The sequence below is a fragment of the Eptesicus fuscus genome, chromosome 22, assembly GCF_027574615.1.
Source record: "Eptesicus fuscus isolate TK198812 chromosome 22, DD_ASM_mEF_20220401, whole genome shotgun sequence".
In the NCBI taxonomy this organism is placed as follows: domain Eukaryota; kingdom Metazoa; phylum Chordata; class Mammalia; order Chiroptera; family Vespertilionidae; genus Eptesicus; species Eptesicus fuscus.
The window spans coordinates 43,658,575-43,675,067 of NC_072494.1; the positions used below are offsets into that span (position 1 = coordinate 43,658,575).

Sequence of the window (16,493 nt, forward strand, 5' to 3'; positions counted from 1 at the left end):
AGCACCCTGTGGACACTGCTGTCTCCTTCAGCCTCCCCGCCCCCCACAGATCAGACAGGAACCGGCAGCCTGGCCTCCTGCTACCAGAGTCACCCCAGGTCCTGGCTCCGGCTGCCGCCGCCACCGAGCGCCCTGTGTGTGCAGCCCGGGTCTGTGCGAGGCGGAGGCTCCGAGCGCCCTGTGTGTGCAGCTGTGTGTTTCTCGTTCTCTGGCCCTCTCTCCTGGCCATTTAATGTCTCCGAACACGTATTCCAATGCTCTTTAAGAAGCAATAGTACAGAAAACCCTAACTCAGCCTCTGACTTCTTAAACTGGGGGGTTCACAATTTTTCGCTCGGATAAGCCCCGGCGGAGGGCGCGGCTGCAGAGGGACCATGCGCTCTGGGTGCATGCAGGCTCTCTCAGGACAGACGCTCGCAAAAAGGATCACCATATAAAAAGGAAATTAAAATTCAATCACTATGTCACTGCCATTCCCCGTCACCATCCACAAGAAGGGCGCAGACCTGGAGCCATGGACACCTTGCTCTTCTCCTCCAAAATGATCTTGCCGTCAAAGCTCATGGCGGGCAGCATCCCCTGCTGGAAGAAGATGACGCTCTCCTTCTGCAGCCCGAAGTACCTGTGCTTGGCGAAGAACTCCTCCGTGGACTGCATCGTCCTGCCGCTGGTCATTATGTACCTGCAGCAGGAAGTGTCTTCTGAGACCGCGCCATCGGGTCAGGGCACAGAAAGCCTGGTCCGGGCCCCGGGCTGAAGGACATCTTGAGAGCACGTGGCCTCCCTCAGGGGAGCCTCTGCCACCCCCTGCCCCCTCGGGTAGGACATGCCTCTCCACAGCCCCGGCAACAGAGCCTGCAGCCAGCCCAAGGAAAGAGCTGGGAACTGTGAAAAGTACATTTTAAGTTAAAAACCTGTGGGAAAGGGGCCACATGCTAACCTGACAAGCTCGGGGAAGAAGCCCCCCCCCCCCCCACACCCGCCGCCACCGCCGCTTTGCTTTCTCCCGCCTCCCTAGTCTATCAGCAACGGATTTCATGTAACCCGCCTACGTCCCCTCCTTTGGTTGTAGCGTATAAAAACAGGTGAAAAACCACCATTCTCTGGAGCATTATCCCAATCTGTGAGGTTCTGCTTCCGGCAACTGTCGACAGTTTGGCTCAAATAAACTCACAAAAACTCTTTACAGGTTTGAATGTTCTTACGTTCACAAACTCATATTTTAACTAAGTAGAAAAGGGTATCTATGATACATTCCAATGACCTCTGGTGGTTTCCTGCTAAAATTCTGAAATGGCATGTGGGCTCTGTCGCCTTCATGTGAAATCAGAGAAGTACAGGTCTCCTCTTTGTTGCCACAGGAACCCCCCAGCCCAGGTGGCAGAGGAGGAAAATCTGAAACCAGCACCTAGAGGACACACTCAACTAAGTGACACCTGTTGAGTGAATCAATGAAGACCATGGTATCATTCCCACCGCAGTAGGTATCTGTCTCTTTAACATTTTGAACTCGGGCACAAGGGCTTGGGTGTGATCTAGAAGGTGACAAAGAGAAACACAACTTCAGCTGTGCGGAGCGAAGGAAGCCAACATGACCGCAGGGCCTGGGCTGGGAGTCCTGCTGGCTGCTTAGGACACGATGTCCCTCCAAAGTCCCCACAGGGACCCGCATGAAGCGGCAGTTGTGCGGGAAGACCTGGGGGGTCTGGGAGAATCACAGAGCCGGTGGGAAGCAACACTGGCCAGACTCAACCGCAGGACTGGAGGGTCTTTCAGGGGCCTCCTCCCGGGCGGCCGCGGGCCGGGCAGAGGAGCAGAGAAGCCAGCAGCGCCTCTGCTGGTCACATGGGCTGTTACAGGGTTAGGGACCTGAGGACACGCACACCCCACTGCGGGTCACCCACAAAACGTGCTAATTCCAAAGCTGAGGAGAAAGACGGAGGAGCTAAGCCAGCACCTCCTAACGAGCAGAGAGAAGCTCCACAATGGCGGTGCTCAAGGAGCCCGGCGGGCAGACCTGGTGCCCGGCCCAGCCCAGAGGCTGGCCCACAGCAGAGAAGTCCGTGGAGCTTTCAGCCAGGGGAGGGGGCAGGTGCGGGGGGAGGGGGTTCGGAAAGGCTAGATAACCTAGTACTTGAGAACACGAGTTCCTAGACTAAGAGAGCCCAGTGAAAATAGATCCACACCATGCCGAGAAATTTCAGATACTGAAGATAAGGAGACCCTAAGTGCTCTGAGAGGGGGAGACTGGAAAGCAGAATGGCACTGGGAACCAGAGCCGCCTCCGAATTCCGAAGACTCAAACGTTCAGACATTCTACACACGAACCACCAATGAGGAGGAAATTTCCAGACGGAGAGAACCCACTGCATCAAAGGGACTCGGGTGAGGATGCAGAAGCTGGCGGAGAGCACAGTGCTCTTCGGGCTGCAGTGCGCACCTCCCTGGCTGCACTGCGTGTACCTGTAACACCTGTGGCGATGACAACTCGCAGTAAAACCAGCAGAAACGGCACTATGTCTGCTTAGGAATGCAGCTCTCATGCATTCCGAGTATCTTAAACCAGCACATGCTGGGGCCCCCAGTGAGCCTCTTACCAGGGGATGGTGCATCTGTTGCCATGGCACTTCTCAGCTAGCTGCTGAAGCTTCAGGATTCGCTCTGCTTGAAGCTGGAAAAGGGTCTTATGGGATGGCAAGCCAACATCATACATCCCCTTGGGGTATGTGACACCCAGCCGCGTCCCCTGCCCACCAGCTAGAAGAAGAACCGCCACTCTGTTCTGAGAGATGTGGAGAAGTCCTAGGAGAGAAAACGCTGGTGTCAGGAAACCTCTAACCATCAGCACTTCAGGGCCAACCCTGAGGTCGCCCTCTGCATAACCAACGAGGACTCCACACTAATCATGGTGGCTCTCTTGTAATAAAAACATTTTTATTAGTAAAAAATTAATTTATACAGCCCTAACCAGTTTGGCTCAGTGGAAAGAGCATCGGCCTGCGGACTGAAAGGTCCCAGGTTCGATTCCGGTCAAAGGCATGTACCTTGGTTGCGGGCACATCCCCAGCAGGGGGTGTGCAGGAGGCAGCTGACCGATGTTTCTAACTCTCTATCCCTCTCCCTTCCTCTCTGTAAAAAAGCAATAAAATATATTTTAAAAATTAATTTATACAGACACCCAACCAAAGACCAAACACGAAGTAATATGCTTCAATGAACCATTGGTCGTCTTTCTGGTCATTGGAAGGTGACAACCAAGAGATGTCACGAACGTTTCACAAGTACTGACTACTTGGCAAGTGGAGAAAAGGCCAGGACGGGAGGTGTCTAGGCTCCAGGGTGAATGGCGATGCTCTTCAATGACCGCCAGCGCATAAATAAATGAATCAGTATTAAGTAATTAGTTCATCAATGAGCATGCTAATACCCTAGGCAAGCTACCATGCAGTACATGTGCAGGAAGCAGCCTGTTAGGAAGGCGTGTGCAGCGCAGCGGTTGGAAGCCAGGCTCTGAAGCATGCCCTAAGCCGACTGGATGAGCCCAGGGCGTGCCAGCGAACGCCTGGAGGCTGGGGGATGGCCATGTTCTATCTTTGGACAGAGTGGAGGTTACGTGGGTGTAAAAGTTTGTTAAAACTCCTAACACTAGTATGTTAGTGTCTAACTTTTACTTCAGTAAAATGGATGAAGCTGCCTTTGTAATGGGCCGTCCACAGCAGCAGAACGTGAAACGGAGTCTTTGCTCCTGATTTATTTCTGCTGCTGGAAGCTTGTCCATTTCCACTAGTTGAATGTTCAGCAATCCTATGTAATAAAAGCCTAATATGCTAAGTGTCCGGTCATCTGGTCGTCCGTCCAACTAATCAAAGTGTAATATGCTAATGATATTCTAAGGCCGCTCAACCGCTTGCTGTGATGTGCACTGACCACCAGGGGGCAGTCAACATGACGTGCACTGACCACCAGGGGGTAGATGCTCTGACTGGTAGGTTATCTTGCTGCTGGGGTCCAGCAGATCAGGACTGAGTGAGAAGGACCAGACATTCCCTGGAGCCCTCCCGCGGTCCCTCCCTGGCTGGCCAACCTCCCATGTCCCTCCCCGGCCCTGATCGTGCACTGGTGGGGTCCCTCAGCCTGGCCTGCACCCTCTCACAATCTGGGACCCCTCAGGGGATGTCGGAGAGCCCATCTCAGCCCGATCCCGCACCCACTGGTAAACGAATTCAGGCACTGGGCCTCTAATAATAACCAACCATAATGCTTGAATAAAAACTATTATTCAAATAAAAATAAATTCAAGATTGATTTAAGATCCAAATGCAAACAAACAAAACTGTTATTAAACCACAGAGGATCTCAGCTTGGATTTTTAAACCACCCAAACCTCTCTGCCTACCATGTCTCAGAGCCACCCCATCATCACGGTAAGGTGACACCTCAGCACCAGGTAGTGACTGGACAGAAGAGGCAGAGTGGGTGCTGGGAAGAGCTGGGAAGTGTCAGATGAGAGAAAGAAGTGAGGGGTGGCTTTTCTTCTTCCCTGAATTTCATACTTTCATTAAAGTTCTCAGAAACTGCCCTGGTTGTTGTTGCTCAGTGGTTAGTGTCGGCCAGTTAAGGGCATGTGCCTCAGTTGCAAGCTTGACATGCGGGAGGCAACCAATCCATGTGTCTCTCTCACATCAATTTGGTTTTTCTTTTCTCTCTCTTTCTCCCCCACCCCTCTCTCCCCTCTACTCTCTCTAAAAAAAAAATCAATGAGAAAATATCCTATCTTCAGGAAAGGATTAAAAAAACCCACATAGTTCTCAGAAACTTCATTAAATAAATGAAGCAGTGGTATCAATTATTGTTTATTTTCATACTAGAGGCCCGGTGCATGAAAATTTATGCACTTGGAGGTGTCCCTCAGCCTGGCCTGCACGCTCTCACAGTCCGGGACTCCTCGGGGGATGTCCACCTGCCAGCTTAGGGGGGTCAGGCCTAAGCTGGCAGTCAGACATCCCTCTGGCAGCCCAGGAGCCCTGGAGAAATGTCTGACTAACAGCTTGGGGCGCTCCCCGGGGATCAGGCCTAAGCTGGCAGTCAGACATCCCTCTGGGAGCCCAGGAGCCCTGGAGGGATGTCTGACTAACGGGTTAGGCCCGCTCCCTGCCGTTAGTAGGACATCCTCAGTGCTGCTGCAGAGGCAGGAGAGGCTCCCGCCACCGCCGCTGCGCTGGCCAGCCATGAGCCGGCTTCCGGCTGAGCGGCGCTTCCCATGGAAGCACACTCACCATCAGGAGGCAGTTCCTCCGTTGAGCATCTGCTCCCTGGTGGTCAGTGCACGTCATAGCGACCGGTCATTCCTGGTTGTTCCACTGTCAGAGTCAATCTGCACATTACCCTTTTATTATATAGGATCCTTAGGTAATGTGGGTCCACCTAACTTACCAATTTTGTGCTTTATGCATTTTTTAAAATATATTTTTATTGATTTCAGAGAGGGAGAGGGAAAGAGATAGAAACATCAGTGATGAGAGAGAATCATTCATTGGGCAATTCCTACACGTTCCCCACTGGGGATCAAGCCCACAACCCAAGCATGTGCCGGAGTGGGAATCAAACCTTGATCTCCTGGTTCATAGGGCCACGCTCAACCACCGAGCCACACCGGCTGGGTTTTTATATGTATTTTTATATACTAGTACATTGAGAACTTAAAGTAAAGTTGGCAACATTTCCAGGAAACGGGAGGGTTCACAGTGACGTGCCACAGCTCTACCACTTCCTGGGTAACATCCGGCTTGGCGGAGCTCCTCTCATACACCTTGACTTGGGCACCTGCCTGACCTGGAGGACGCCAGGTGCGAAGGTGGAGACTGACACTCCAACAGCACGGGGTGGGGGAGGAAGGCAACTCCGCCAGGAGAGAGTGCAGGTGAGTCAGAACAGATACTTTACGTCTCTAATTTTTAATCACAGCTGAAACTAGGATTTTATAGGTTAACCATTTCCCCTAAAACGTTAAGCCTATTTTTGAGCACATTATACAGACTAATGAAGGAAATCTCTATTTGAACTAGTTTTAGTTTCTGGGGGATTAGTGTGAATTTCATTAGGTTTAAAAGTGACACTGTGAGCAGTGATGCTGCTGAACTCTATGAGGGTAAAATACCATGATGTTGGAGGTACATCTTAAAATACTTCAGCACCAAAAAAGAAAAAGAGGATAAAGCAAAAGTCGAAAATGTTTGATAATTATTTAATCAAGGTGATGTGAGTGTGGGAGTTCATGATACTGTTTTTCTCTCTAAATATGTTTCAAAAAATGCTTGAAATTTTTCATAACAAATTCTTAGAGCAGGCTACAAAATTATACACAAAACCATAATTGTGTGGGTGTGCAAAAAGTACTATAAAATATTACCACTGAATATTTATCTCTGGGCTATGGGATGGTAGAAATTTCTCTGTAACTTAGTTATTTTCCAACTTCTCTAAAATAGGTATGTGCTACTTTTAAAGTAAAACAAATGTGTTAAAAATGTCACTGAAGCCCTGGCCGGTGTGGCTCAGTTGGTTGGAACGTTGTCCCGTATACCGAAAGGTTGCAGGTTCAAACTCCCCCCTGACCCCCACGCCCCGCCCGGTCTGGGCACGTACAGAAGGCAACTGATTGATGTTCTCTCTCACATCGAAGTTTCTCTCTCTCTCCTGTCCCCTCCCTCTAAAAGTCAGCACTTTAGGACTAACCCCTGAAGGTCACCCTCTGCACTAAATCCCAGAAACTGTTGAGGGGCCACCTTCTGACCACACGTTTCCAGACAACACGCCCACTTGCTACCACGCGTGGCAGAGAGCCACCCTTAAGATGAATTTTCCAAATGTCTCACAGGCAAAAAGAGCTGATACCAAAGGCTAACTTGCCATTATAATATAACAACGGAAGCTTCTGTTGTGCTTAGGATAAGCAGGGGTTTATGTAAAAATGAAGGGGGCGGTTTACTAAGCAAATATCCTTTGCCAGCGATTCAGGTTGAAGCCGCCGCCCCTCCGTAAGGCTCCGCCGTGAGACAGCCTCTGGGCTGCTCCTCCACGCGGCCTCCCTTCCGGCCCCGCCGGCCCCGCGGCACGGGCGGCACGCACAGCGCTGCAGAGGCCATCCTCCCCGTGCGGCACGCCCAGCACCACGGCAGAGAGCAGGCTCTGTGGGACCACTGCACCTGCCTCCACCCGCCCCATTCCTGGGGTAACAAGGGTCCTCCGGACACTGCCAGGACCCCCTATTTTCCGAAACATAGCATCACCCTCTTCACAATGGAGATCTCTTCCCGTGACAACTGCCTGCGGAGCCTCACGTGGCATGATTCGCATACGTGGAAATTTGTGGCTGAGGGCAAAGGATATAAGGTCAGTTAAGCGTCTCCTTCTCCACCCCTCCTGTTTAAACCACAAGTAAACATTGCTCCCTGACATTAAGCCAAAAGGAAGTTTGCTTTGTACCTTCTTATACTAGGCTAGGTTGTCAGAGTTCAGTCTAATTTAAAGGAAACGTCATCAATGTAGACTAGTTTTACAGATTCCAACAAGGTTGTCAAAGAAGACTCAAATTACAAGAAGCCCTGACAGGTGCTCATGGTCCCATTTTACAGGGTCACAGCTCTGGACTTCCCTAAGAGTTCATTCGAAGATTTCACCCCATAAAACCACCAAGAGAAACATGGCCGCTGGGGTACTCGCGGGCACAAGAGGCTTCTGGTTGGAGCAGCCAGCCTTTAGGACACAGGGAAGCAGGAAGCGCTGGCAAGTCCAAGCCAGCAGGGGTCCCGGTGCCACTCTGGTTCCCGGATCTCTGTGCCGAGGGCCCGTATGGACGCCACTCCCTCGGCACGAAGCGAGGTTAGTCGCAGCCAAGCATTCCTTGCAGCTTGCCTGACTATTGTCAATGTTTTTTCATCTCTAACTCCTTTTAAATAAAACTCACGCAAAGACCAGACACATGGAACAGGTCAAGCAGAACTGCTCTGGTAGTGGGAGGTGAAGGCGCTGGAGACGCAGCTGTTTAGACTCTGCTTCCCACCCTACACGAGACAGGAGAGTTTCCTGGGTGTGGAACCCCTGGGGCCCTTTGGAACACAGTTTGAAAATCAGGTAATCTGTAAGCCCAGAGAAAGATACGAGAGCTACACAGAAGGTGGATAGCAGCAGTTACCTTTTGTGTGTGTGTGTGCCAAAGAATGGGAAAGAAAAACAGGCAGTGTGGTACACATATGGACTGTAAGGTTGTATCTATAATATTATTGCACCCCGAGAAAAGTAAACATGGATATCATCAAGCACAGGATGGTGGTGGGAGGGAGTAAAAACAGATCTGCTGAGGTCACAGGCCCTTTCTCTATAGTATCCCTGTTATTTTGATGTGACGTTTGCAGTAAAGTAATGTTTATTAGAAAGGAAGGAACAGACCCAGGCCAGTCTGTTCAATGAGGAAACGAGGCCCGGATCTGACGGAGCACATGCAACTCTCAGGCCTGGGCTGCAGGGCTCAGCCATCCTTTCCTTACAGAGAAGCTCATAAAAAGCACAGCTCTCAACTCCACCAAAAAGGCAACATCTGAGCTACTTTACTTGGTTCTTCTCGAAAGCATTAACTAGTACTAGTTATAGGGACGGATTTCATGATCTGCTTTAGAAGAAAAGCACTGGGCAACTCAACAGACATTCCCAACCAGCCCACTGCTCAAAACCCTGTCCTAAGTGCTGTGTCCTGCCGAGCAGGGCAGGACCCGCTGCTCTACAGGAGCCCAAAGCAGTGACGGCGACGAGAACGACCCCCACCACAGGCGGCTGAGAGAAGGCGAGCTGAGGCGCAGAGAGGGGCGTGAGCTCCCCGGGCAGCGCTCCAGGGATGGCCTCATGGCCCGAAGGCGGCACCTCAGGCAGGACCGCGTGAGCAGAGGCTCGGAGAACTAACTACCTGGCCTGGCTGACATGTGCGGCAGCAGCAGTGGAGGACAAGCGGAGACAGGGTTGCAAGTGACCACCAGGCAGTGGGGGACGGTGTTTCGTTCAAGCGGCATGAACATGTAACTTGAGCTTCAGGAAGGGAAATCTAGAAGTATGAAAGCTGAGGAGGAGGCCAGAGGCATGGAAGACTTGAATGAGAAGAGGCTCGGATTCGGCACCAGAAATGAACAGAGACTGCAGGGACCCACAATGGGAGAATCCGTCCCTTTCTGAGGTCGCCTGGTGGAGGGTCGTCTGAGAGTCGCAGTGTTAGAGCGCTCGACTTTAACAAGCAGCGGAGCTCACCTACACCTCAGAGCAAACCATCGCGCCAGTACCTTCGCTCTCCCAGGCCTGGAGCTGGTCTTGATCTCTGGTGGCACTGCCCAGCACCTCCCGGGGGACAGGCTCCATCCGGGCATCCACCTTCTCTTGCTGGGAGGACTGGTTGAACCCTTCAGTGGCCTTCCGGAAAAAGACGTTCAGCTCCTCAAAGTTCATGGCCTGGAGCTCCGCATAGAGCTCAACCTGCTGGGCTTCCTCCAGCTCATCCCAGAACTGCAGCAGGTGCGCCTGCCCAGCGCGGGACAACCGGAGTCTGAGCTCACTGACGTTCATGGCGCCCTGGGTGCCAAGCTTTGTGGAAACAGGGGTGTGATTTCTGCACCTAGAAACCTGAAGAGAAAAGAAATCAACAGCAGGTCAAAGTCCAGCCATGAACCTGGTAGGTTTTCCCTATGATAAACAAGCGCATTAAACAAACCTGATGGGAAGACATGACCTTGGGCCTTTGCCTCCCAATACCTGTAAGGCCCCAAAGTGGTAAGACAACACTGAGCGTCGCATGCCGGGCACTGCACTATACACTTCACCCACGTGGATCACTCAGGTGGCGGAGCTGGGACAGGAGCCCAGACTGACTGACTCTCGGCGCACACGCTACCCCGCAGTTAGCTCTCCTCTGTATGGTTCCTCTGACCACTCAGCCACCACTGAAAGAATGCCTGACAGCCTAATATCTCGTGTCCTCCTTTTCTCTCTAGTGATGGCAATAACTCTGTTGTATTCAGAATACAACAAAATCCAAGACAGGGCCACATATAATCAATTTTATATCAATCATAACTTCTGCAAAAAAGAGATAAAAACATGTGCATTATCTTTACTAATAATTGAACCCTAAGGGGACAAGCAATACACCGGAACCACCAATGGGTACATGTTCTTGAGAGCATTCCGTGATGACACAGCAAAATGTTAGCCAGCACAGCACTAGAGAACGAGGAGGGAGGTGGCCTCCTCACCTAACAGCGGAGGGCACACAGCTGTGCCGGAGGGCTGAGCAGACCACACAGCTGAGAGCAGGAGCAGGCACAGCTGGGGGCCACTGGGAGCAGTAAAAAGTGGGCGTCTTATGTGGATGATGGGAGGGACGGGGGTTGGGCTACCAGTAAATGCAAAGAGCCCTGAAAACTAAGTAACCAGAGTACCTGGAAGCCAACAGCAGCTTTCTGAACAGGCGGCGGCGCCTGCTGCTGAGAACCGAGGAGCAGGGCCACAAGGGAAGGCCGCACAGGGGACCGGGCAGCCAGCGCCAAGGACGCACGGTGCTCACTGTGAAGTCCTCCCTGGGCAGCGGCTGCTCAGCTGGAAGGGAAGGCACCAAGGACACAGCCCGCGTACCCACCGTGAGAACAGCGAGAGGCGGCGTCCACGCCATCCCCACAGTGCGAGCAGCACCCGCACATCAGACACCATGTGCACTCACGGGGAGCACACCCTAACTGCTCTGCAGACACGGTGCTCTGTCCACAGACGACCGCAGACACTGCTACGGGACTACTTTGCAGGAAGAAACAGCCACAGAGATATCATGCCCAGGGCCCCCACCTGTGAAAGCTGGGATCCCAACCTCACAGACAGCTCTCAATCCATGCTCTTCACCGTCTAACTACACTGCCTGTCAGGCAAAAAAAGACTATCTGTGTGCGTGTGTATGTGTGTGTACGTGTGTGTGTAAGAGAAAGGTGGCAAGAGAAACACGTTATTCATATGGCATTTATTCAGAAATACAGACATAATTGATGTTCTTGTAGCTGACTTATTTTGCAAAAATGTCAGTGAAACGGAGAAAGGAAGAGAAGGCTCAGGACACATGGGTGAGGAACTTGATGGGACAGTGTGAAGGAATGATACCTGCTGTGAAACACACTTTCCAAGTTACCGCTGATTTGCGACCACACTGAGGCTTGACCGGGAAATGAAAACGAAGGCTTGCTGATTGCCATTAGACGCAGCTCTACCACGCTGTGCCCTGAGACCCTAACCACCCTCCACTTCCTCCCTTCAGTCTCCATCTGCCTGGACCAGCCGGCCTCAGAGGCCCCTCACACACTCTAGCCTGAAGAAAGTCTTTATGGGTTTGGGAACCAAACAGAACCTACTTTTATTCCTGACTCTCTTGCTTGGGCCAAGGAGTAGATACATTCAACTCTGGTACCTTCATTTGTAAAATGGGAACAATGAAATTTCCCTCGCAAAAGTTCAAAGGCATAAATAAAGTAATCTTTATAACTGATGAGAAAATGAGGCTCAAAGAGGCTAAGTACTCTACCCAAGGCTACTTACCTCGCAGACAGAATAGGAATTCTAACCCAGAATTTTAACCCTGACCCTAATGCTTAAGATCTTTCCACAATTGGCAGCATCTATACTAATAAAAGGGTAATATGCTAATTACACCAGACATCCATCCAAACATCCTTCCGAACAAAGCCATGGTGGCAGGGGCCAAGGCAGAGGCAGTTAGGGGCAACCAGGCCGGCAGGGGAGGGCAGTTAGAGGCAACCAGGCCAGCAGGGGAGGGCAGTTAGGGGTGATCAGGCTGGCAGGCAGAGGCGGTTAGGGGTGATCAGGCAGGCAGGAGGAAGCGGTTAGGGGCAATCAGGCAGGCAGGCAGAGAGGTTAGGGGCAATCAGGCAGGCAGAGGCATTTAGGGGTGATCAGGCAGGCAGGCAGAGGCAGTTAGGGGCGATCAGGCAGGCAGGGGAGCAGTTAGGGGCATCAAGCAGGCAGGTAGAGTGGTTAGGATCGATCAGGCAGGCAGGAAGGTGAGCGGTTAGGAGCCAGTGGTTCTGGATTGTGAGATCGGGCCTAAACTGGCAGTCAGACATCCCCTGAGAGGTCCCCGATTGGAGAGGGTGCAGGCCAGGCTGAAAGACCACCCCTCCCCTCCTGCAAGAATTTCACGCACCGGGCCTCTAGTCTCTCATAAAAGCGAGGAAATACTAACGGCTCAGCTGAAGATCTCATGTGCAGTTGTGGGTACTAACCAGAGTGAGCTCTGGGGTCATGCCCCAGCTCCACTATCTTCTAACTCTGTGACCTTGAGCAAGTGACTTGATCTTCCTGTGCCTCCATTTTCCTCACCTACACAATAAGGATGCGAGTCCTCAGCTGTAAGGTGCAGAGGATCAACGTGCCAGACAATGCTGAGCACTCAGCCTGCACAGGCACCTGGACGCCCTCCCTCCACGCTCTCGTAAAGCACGGTGTGCCCAGACCAGTCACGGCCTCCTGAACGTGAGGAGGGCCGCTGTCGGAGTGCGGCTTTGGAGGATGAAGTTTGTCAAGGACGCAAGAGCTGAGAGAGAAGTCCAGTCAGTGAGAAGAGCATGAAGATAACCCAGTGAATAAACGCATTCCAGGCGCGGGCGCAGGGCTGAGGACGGCTGCTGCTCCCCGCGCTGCGCTGCGTGGAGGACAGACGAGGGCCCAGCCACCTCTCACCTACGTGCATGAGCAGCTTCCTCTCCGTTTCCTGGAATATGCAGATACATCGGGAGCCTTTCAGAGGAAAAACGATGGACTTTCATTGCCATTAGTTCATTCAACAAAGATATCGTGAGCCCCACGGTCAGCCAGGTGATGGACACAGCAGTGGGAGAAGCAACTCTGCACGCCCACACCCCAGTGAGGGAGACGGACAGACGCAGTGTCAGGAGTGTGATGAGGCAAGTGCTACGAAGAAAAGAAAAGCAGGATAGCAATAGAGCGGAATGGGGCTAAAGAGCAGGGGCTGCGGCCGGTGCGCAGCCGGTGTGGTCAGCAGGGCCTCGCTGAGACTTCTGCCAAGACCCCTGAATGACCAGCACCAGGGGGGAGCCTCCAGCTGCGGCGCTCCAGGTGTACAGCCGCAGCACAGGCACCTGATTGGCTGTTCAAGGTCAGCGCAAAGGTTGATGAAGCTGGAGCCGGTTCACTAGGCCCGGGGTGCCGGGGTCTGGCAGCCAGTGGGGGACTTGCAGCAGGGCAGTGTCTTGGTCTGCTTCGGGTTTTAAAGGGTCACTCGGCTGCTGTGCGGGGGAAAGTGGCCAGCAGATTGTCAGGGAAGCACCGAGTCATCTAGAGGAGAGATGGCCGGGGCTCGGCGCGAAGGCGAAGGCGGTTCTGGGCGGGCCTAGAGGCCCACAGGCGCCCAGCAGCGACGACTGCAGGTGGTGTCCCAGGTCCTGAGTGGGGACACACAGGCACAGGGATGTGTTCAGAGTGAGAATCGACCTCCACTTCGGACCATGGTCGGTCTGAGATGGGAGTTCAGAGGTCACCAGCGCACAGGACACGAGCTCCGGGCTCCATGAGCCCCCAGGGAGGGCAGGTGGAAACTAGAGCAGGGGCAGCAGACGGACAGACGGAGACTGGGACTCAGGTTTTAGAGGCCTTTCTATGGATATACCCAGGTTTCAGGAGCTAGGGTGCCATTACTTAACTTTAAGATTACCATATAAAAAAGACAGCTCAGAGACAGGTTCCTATTAAACTATTTTCCAAGCCATGCAGTCTTTCCTAAGGCTGGGCAAGCTCAGCAGGGAGCCAGGAGACCAGGAGGTCCTCACCTCAGCCCCTCCCCACTCCTGGACCCTTGCAAGTCCCTTCCCTCCCTGTGCACACACTTCCAGACAACACCAGCCCTTGTCCCCACCCCCGCCCCCAGTGACAGTTCACAGTGGAGGGCTCTGCCTACTCAATGCGCACAGATTTACGACATTTTAAGATATGCCAAACTTTTCCAAAAAGCCCTTAGATACCTCCCCACCTTCCAATGCTTGAGAAAATGAATCCTCGCAAATAAGACAACTCTGATCCTGGGCCTAGACCTCCGTGCCTGCGAAGCCCAGAAGGTAAAGCTCCCCAAGGTGACAAGCATCCCTGAGGCGCCGACAAGACTAACGCACAGCAGGTCCTGGGTCACTTCGGAGATCCCTTCCGAAGGCCCGACGGAACCCACCTACGTAAGCACCTACGTCACTCAGGTGGAGCACACACAGTAATGAAGTGAAACTGTAAAAAACATTTAAAAGAAAGATAACAATGCCTGACCTTTACTTGTGGTAAATAAATAATAAAAAACATAAAGCACATATGAACAAACGTCGAAATGACGGAACTTTTTTTTATATAAATATATGGGAGATGGCGACGTAACCACCAGCACATCGAGTCCTACATACCCGGGGTCAGCCTGTATCTATGACTTTTACCCAAGGGCATTTTTCCATTGATTTTTGGAGAGTGGAAGGGAAGGGGGGACAGAAAAAGAGACACATGGATCGGCTGCCTCGGCCCAGACCAGGGCTGGAGCCTACAAACCAGGTCCAGGTCGGCCCTTGACCGAATCAACCCGGGACCCTCCAGTCAGCGGGCCGCCGCCCCGCGGAGCCCAGCCGCCGGGCTCCCGGGTTTCTTCACCAGCAGGACCGGGCCACGTACCTCCCTTCCCGCCCGTTCTGACGGCGGGCGCCTCTGCTCTCACCCCACAGCGCACCGCTGAGCCCCGGTGGGAGGCACGGCCAGCGCCTGCGCCTCCCCGGGGCTGGGGGCTGGGGCCTGGGCCAGCGCCACCGCCACCGCCACCGGGCACCGGGCACCGGCCTCGCTGCCCGGCCCCCCCCCCGCCTCGCTGCCCGGCCCCCCGGCCTCGCTGCCCGGCCCCCGGCCTCGCTGCCCGGCCCCCGGCCTCGCTGCCCGGCCCCCCGCCCAGCCCGCCGACCCCGGCCTCACTCCAGCCAGCGCAGCGCGGCCTGACCCGCGGCCCCTGCGACCCGAGGTCACACGCCTCCGGCCACGCGTCCCCGGGCGGCGCCCTCGGAACCGCTGTCACCCGCTCAGGACCCGCTCGCGGCGCCGCCACCCCTGTCCCAGCCGCGGCCGGCGTCACGGCCGCCCAGCCCGTCCCGGTCCACGTGGGGCACCGGCTCCACCCCGCGCCGGCCCGGCCCGCCCCACGCCGGCCCACTCGTCCCTCCTGGCGGCGGGGCCTTTCGGCGACCGACCTCCGCACGACGGCGTCCCCGGCTGGCTCCGCAGCCCGCCGCTCCGCCTTTATAGCCGCCCGGGGCGGGGGACGGGGGGCCGGGGGGCGGGAGCGGGGGCCGGGCCGGGGCCGGGCGGGGGAGCCGCCCGCCTGCCCGCCCCGCAGGCGCCAACGCGGCCCGCGGAGGAGGAAGCGCCCGAAGACACGTCAGCGCCGCGAGCGCGGGGCGGGGCCTGTGCGTCACTCCCGCTCCGAGCCAATGCGTCCGCCCCACACGGCCCCGCCCCCTGCACGCCCCGCCCCCCGCCCCACACGGCCCCGCCCCCTGCACGCCCCGCCCCGCGGCCCCGAGCGTCCGCCGCCCGCGCCGCGATTGCGAAAGCCCCGGCTTCTCCACGTGGATTCCCGCGGGCGGGCGGGCCTGGCGCCGCGGGCTCCCCTCCGCCGGGTGCCTGCCGCGCCCTGAGGGCCTCTCTGGTGGTTTTAGGTCCTAAGCGCGTGAGGCAGGCCCGTTCACCTTTGCACAAACAGGCAGGCATAGAGATTAGGTAAACTGAGGCAGTGAGCGGGCGCCAGGGTAGGCTCTGCGCCTGTGGCCTTCCCCTCCTGGGCTGGGTGACCCCGAGGTCCTCGCGGGCCCGAGTGTATAACTGGTGCACCGTGGGCCTGTCACAGCCCGTGTGCGGGGCAGGCGCCGGCTGCTGGCTCAGGACTGGGCCCTCAGGAGCGCCGGTTACCTTGGGAGTTGGGTTGCACTTCGTACAGTTTTGCAAGAAGTCCGGGACCATTAGGCGGAAACACCGGTGGATTTAATACCACACAAAGAATCCCAGGCATTCGGGAATTCTTAGCGGAAGCAGGCCTGTATTCATTGTCGATTGTAAAACCACCCACTGCATCAAGAAGCAGGAAAATTCGCCCTGGCCTGGTGGGTCAGTTGGTTGGAGGGTCCTCCCTCCGACCAAAGATTGCTGGATGGATTCCTAGTCAGGGCACATACCTAGGTGATGGGTTGGATTCCTCATGAGGGGCATACAGGAAGCAACCAATCAATGTTTCTCTCTCCCTTCCTCTCTCTCAAAATCAATAAAAACATATCCTTGGATTTTTTTAAAAAACAAACAGAAAAATTGACACTGGGTGAGTAGGGCTGGTGAGTTTATACTCAGGAAGTTGAACACGCTCATCTGTC

At 54.5% G+C, this 16,493-nt stretch overlaps 1 protein-coding gene across 7 annotated transcripts in view; it reads right to left on the minus strand.

Moving 5' to 3' along the window:
• The window catches only part of UAP1 (UDP-N-acetylglucosamine pyrophosphorylase 1), a 29,586-nt gene extending 14,113 nt beyond the window's left edge, over positions 1–15,473 (minus strand). The window contains exons 1-4 of one of the 7 annotated variants that reach the window (XM_054711661.1): positions 15,321–15,473; positions 9,327–9,663; positions 2,598–2,802; positions 507–682 (exon numbers count right to left, since the gene is read on the minus strand). In XM_054711661.1, coding sequence (XP_054567636.1) covers positions 507–682; positions 2,598–2,802; positions 9,327–9,606 — 661 coding nt within the window. In that variant the 5' untranslated portion in view covers positions 9,607–9,663; positions 15,321–15,473. Of the gene's footprint in view, positions 1–506; positions 683–2,597; positions 2,803–9,326; positions 9,664–12,777; positions 13,179–14,218; positions 14,248–15,320 lie in introns of those variants that run through there. The other 6 variants (XM_054711663.1, XM_054711665.1, XM_054711658.1 and 3 more) reach the window with 6 other exon arrangements.
• Positions 15,474–16,493: the final 1,020 nt, after the last annotated feature.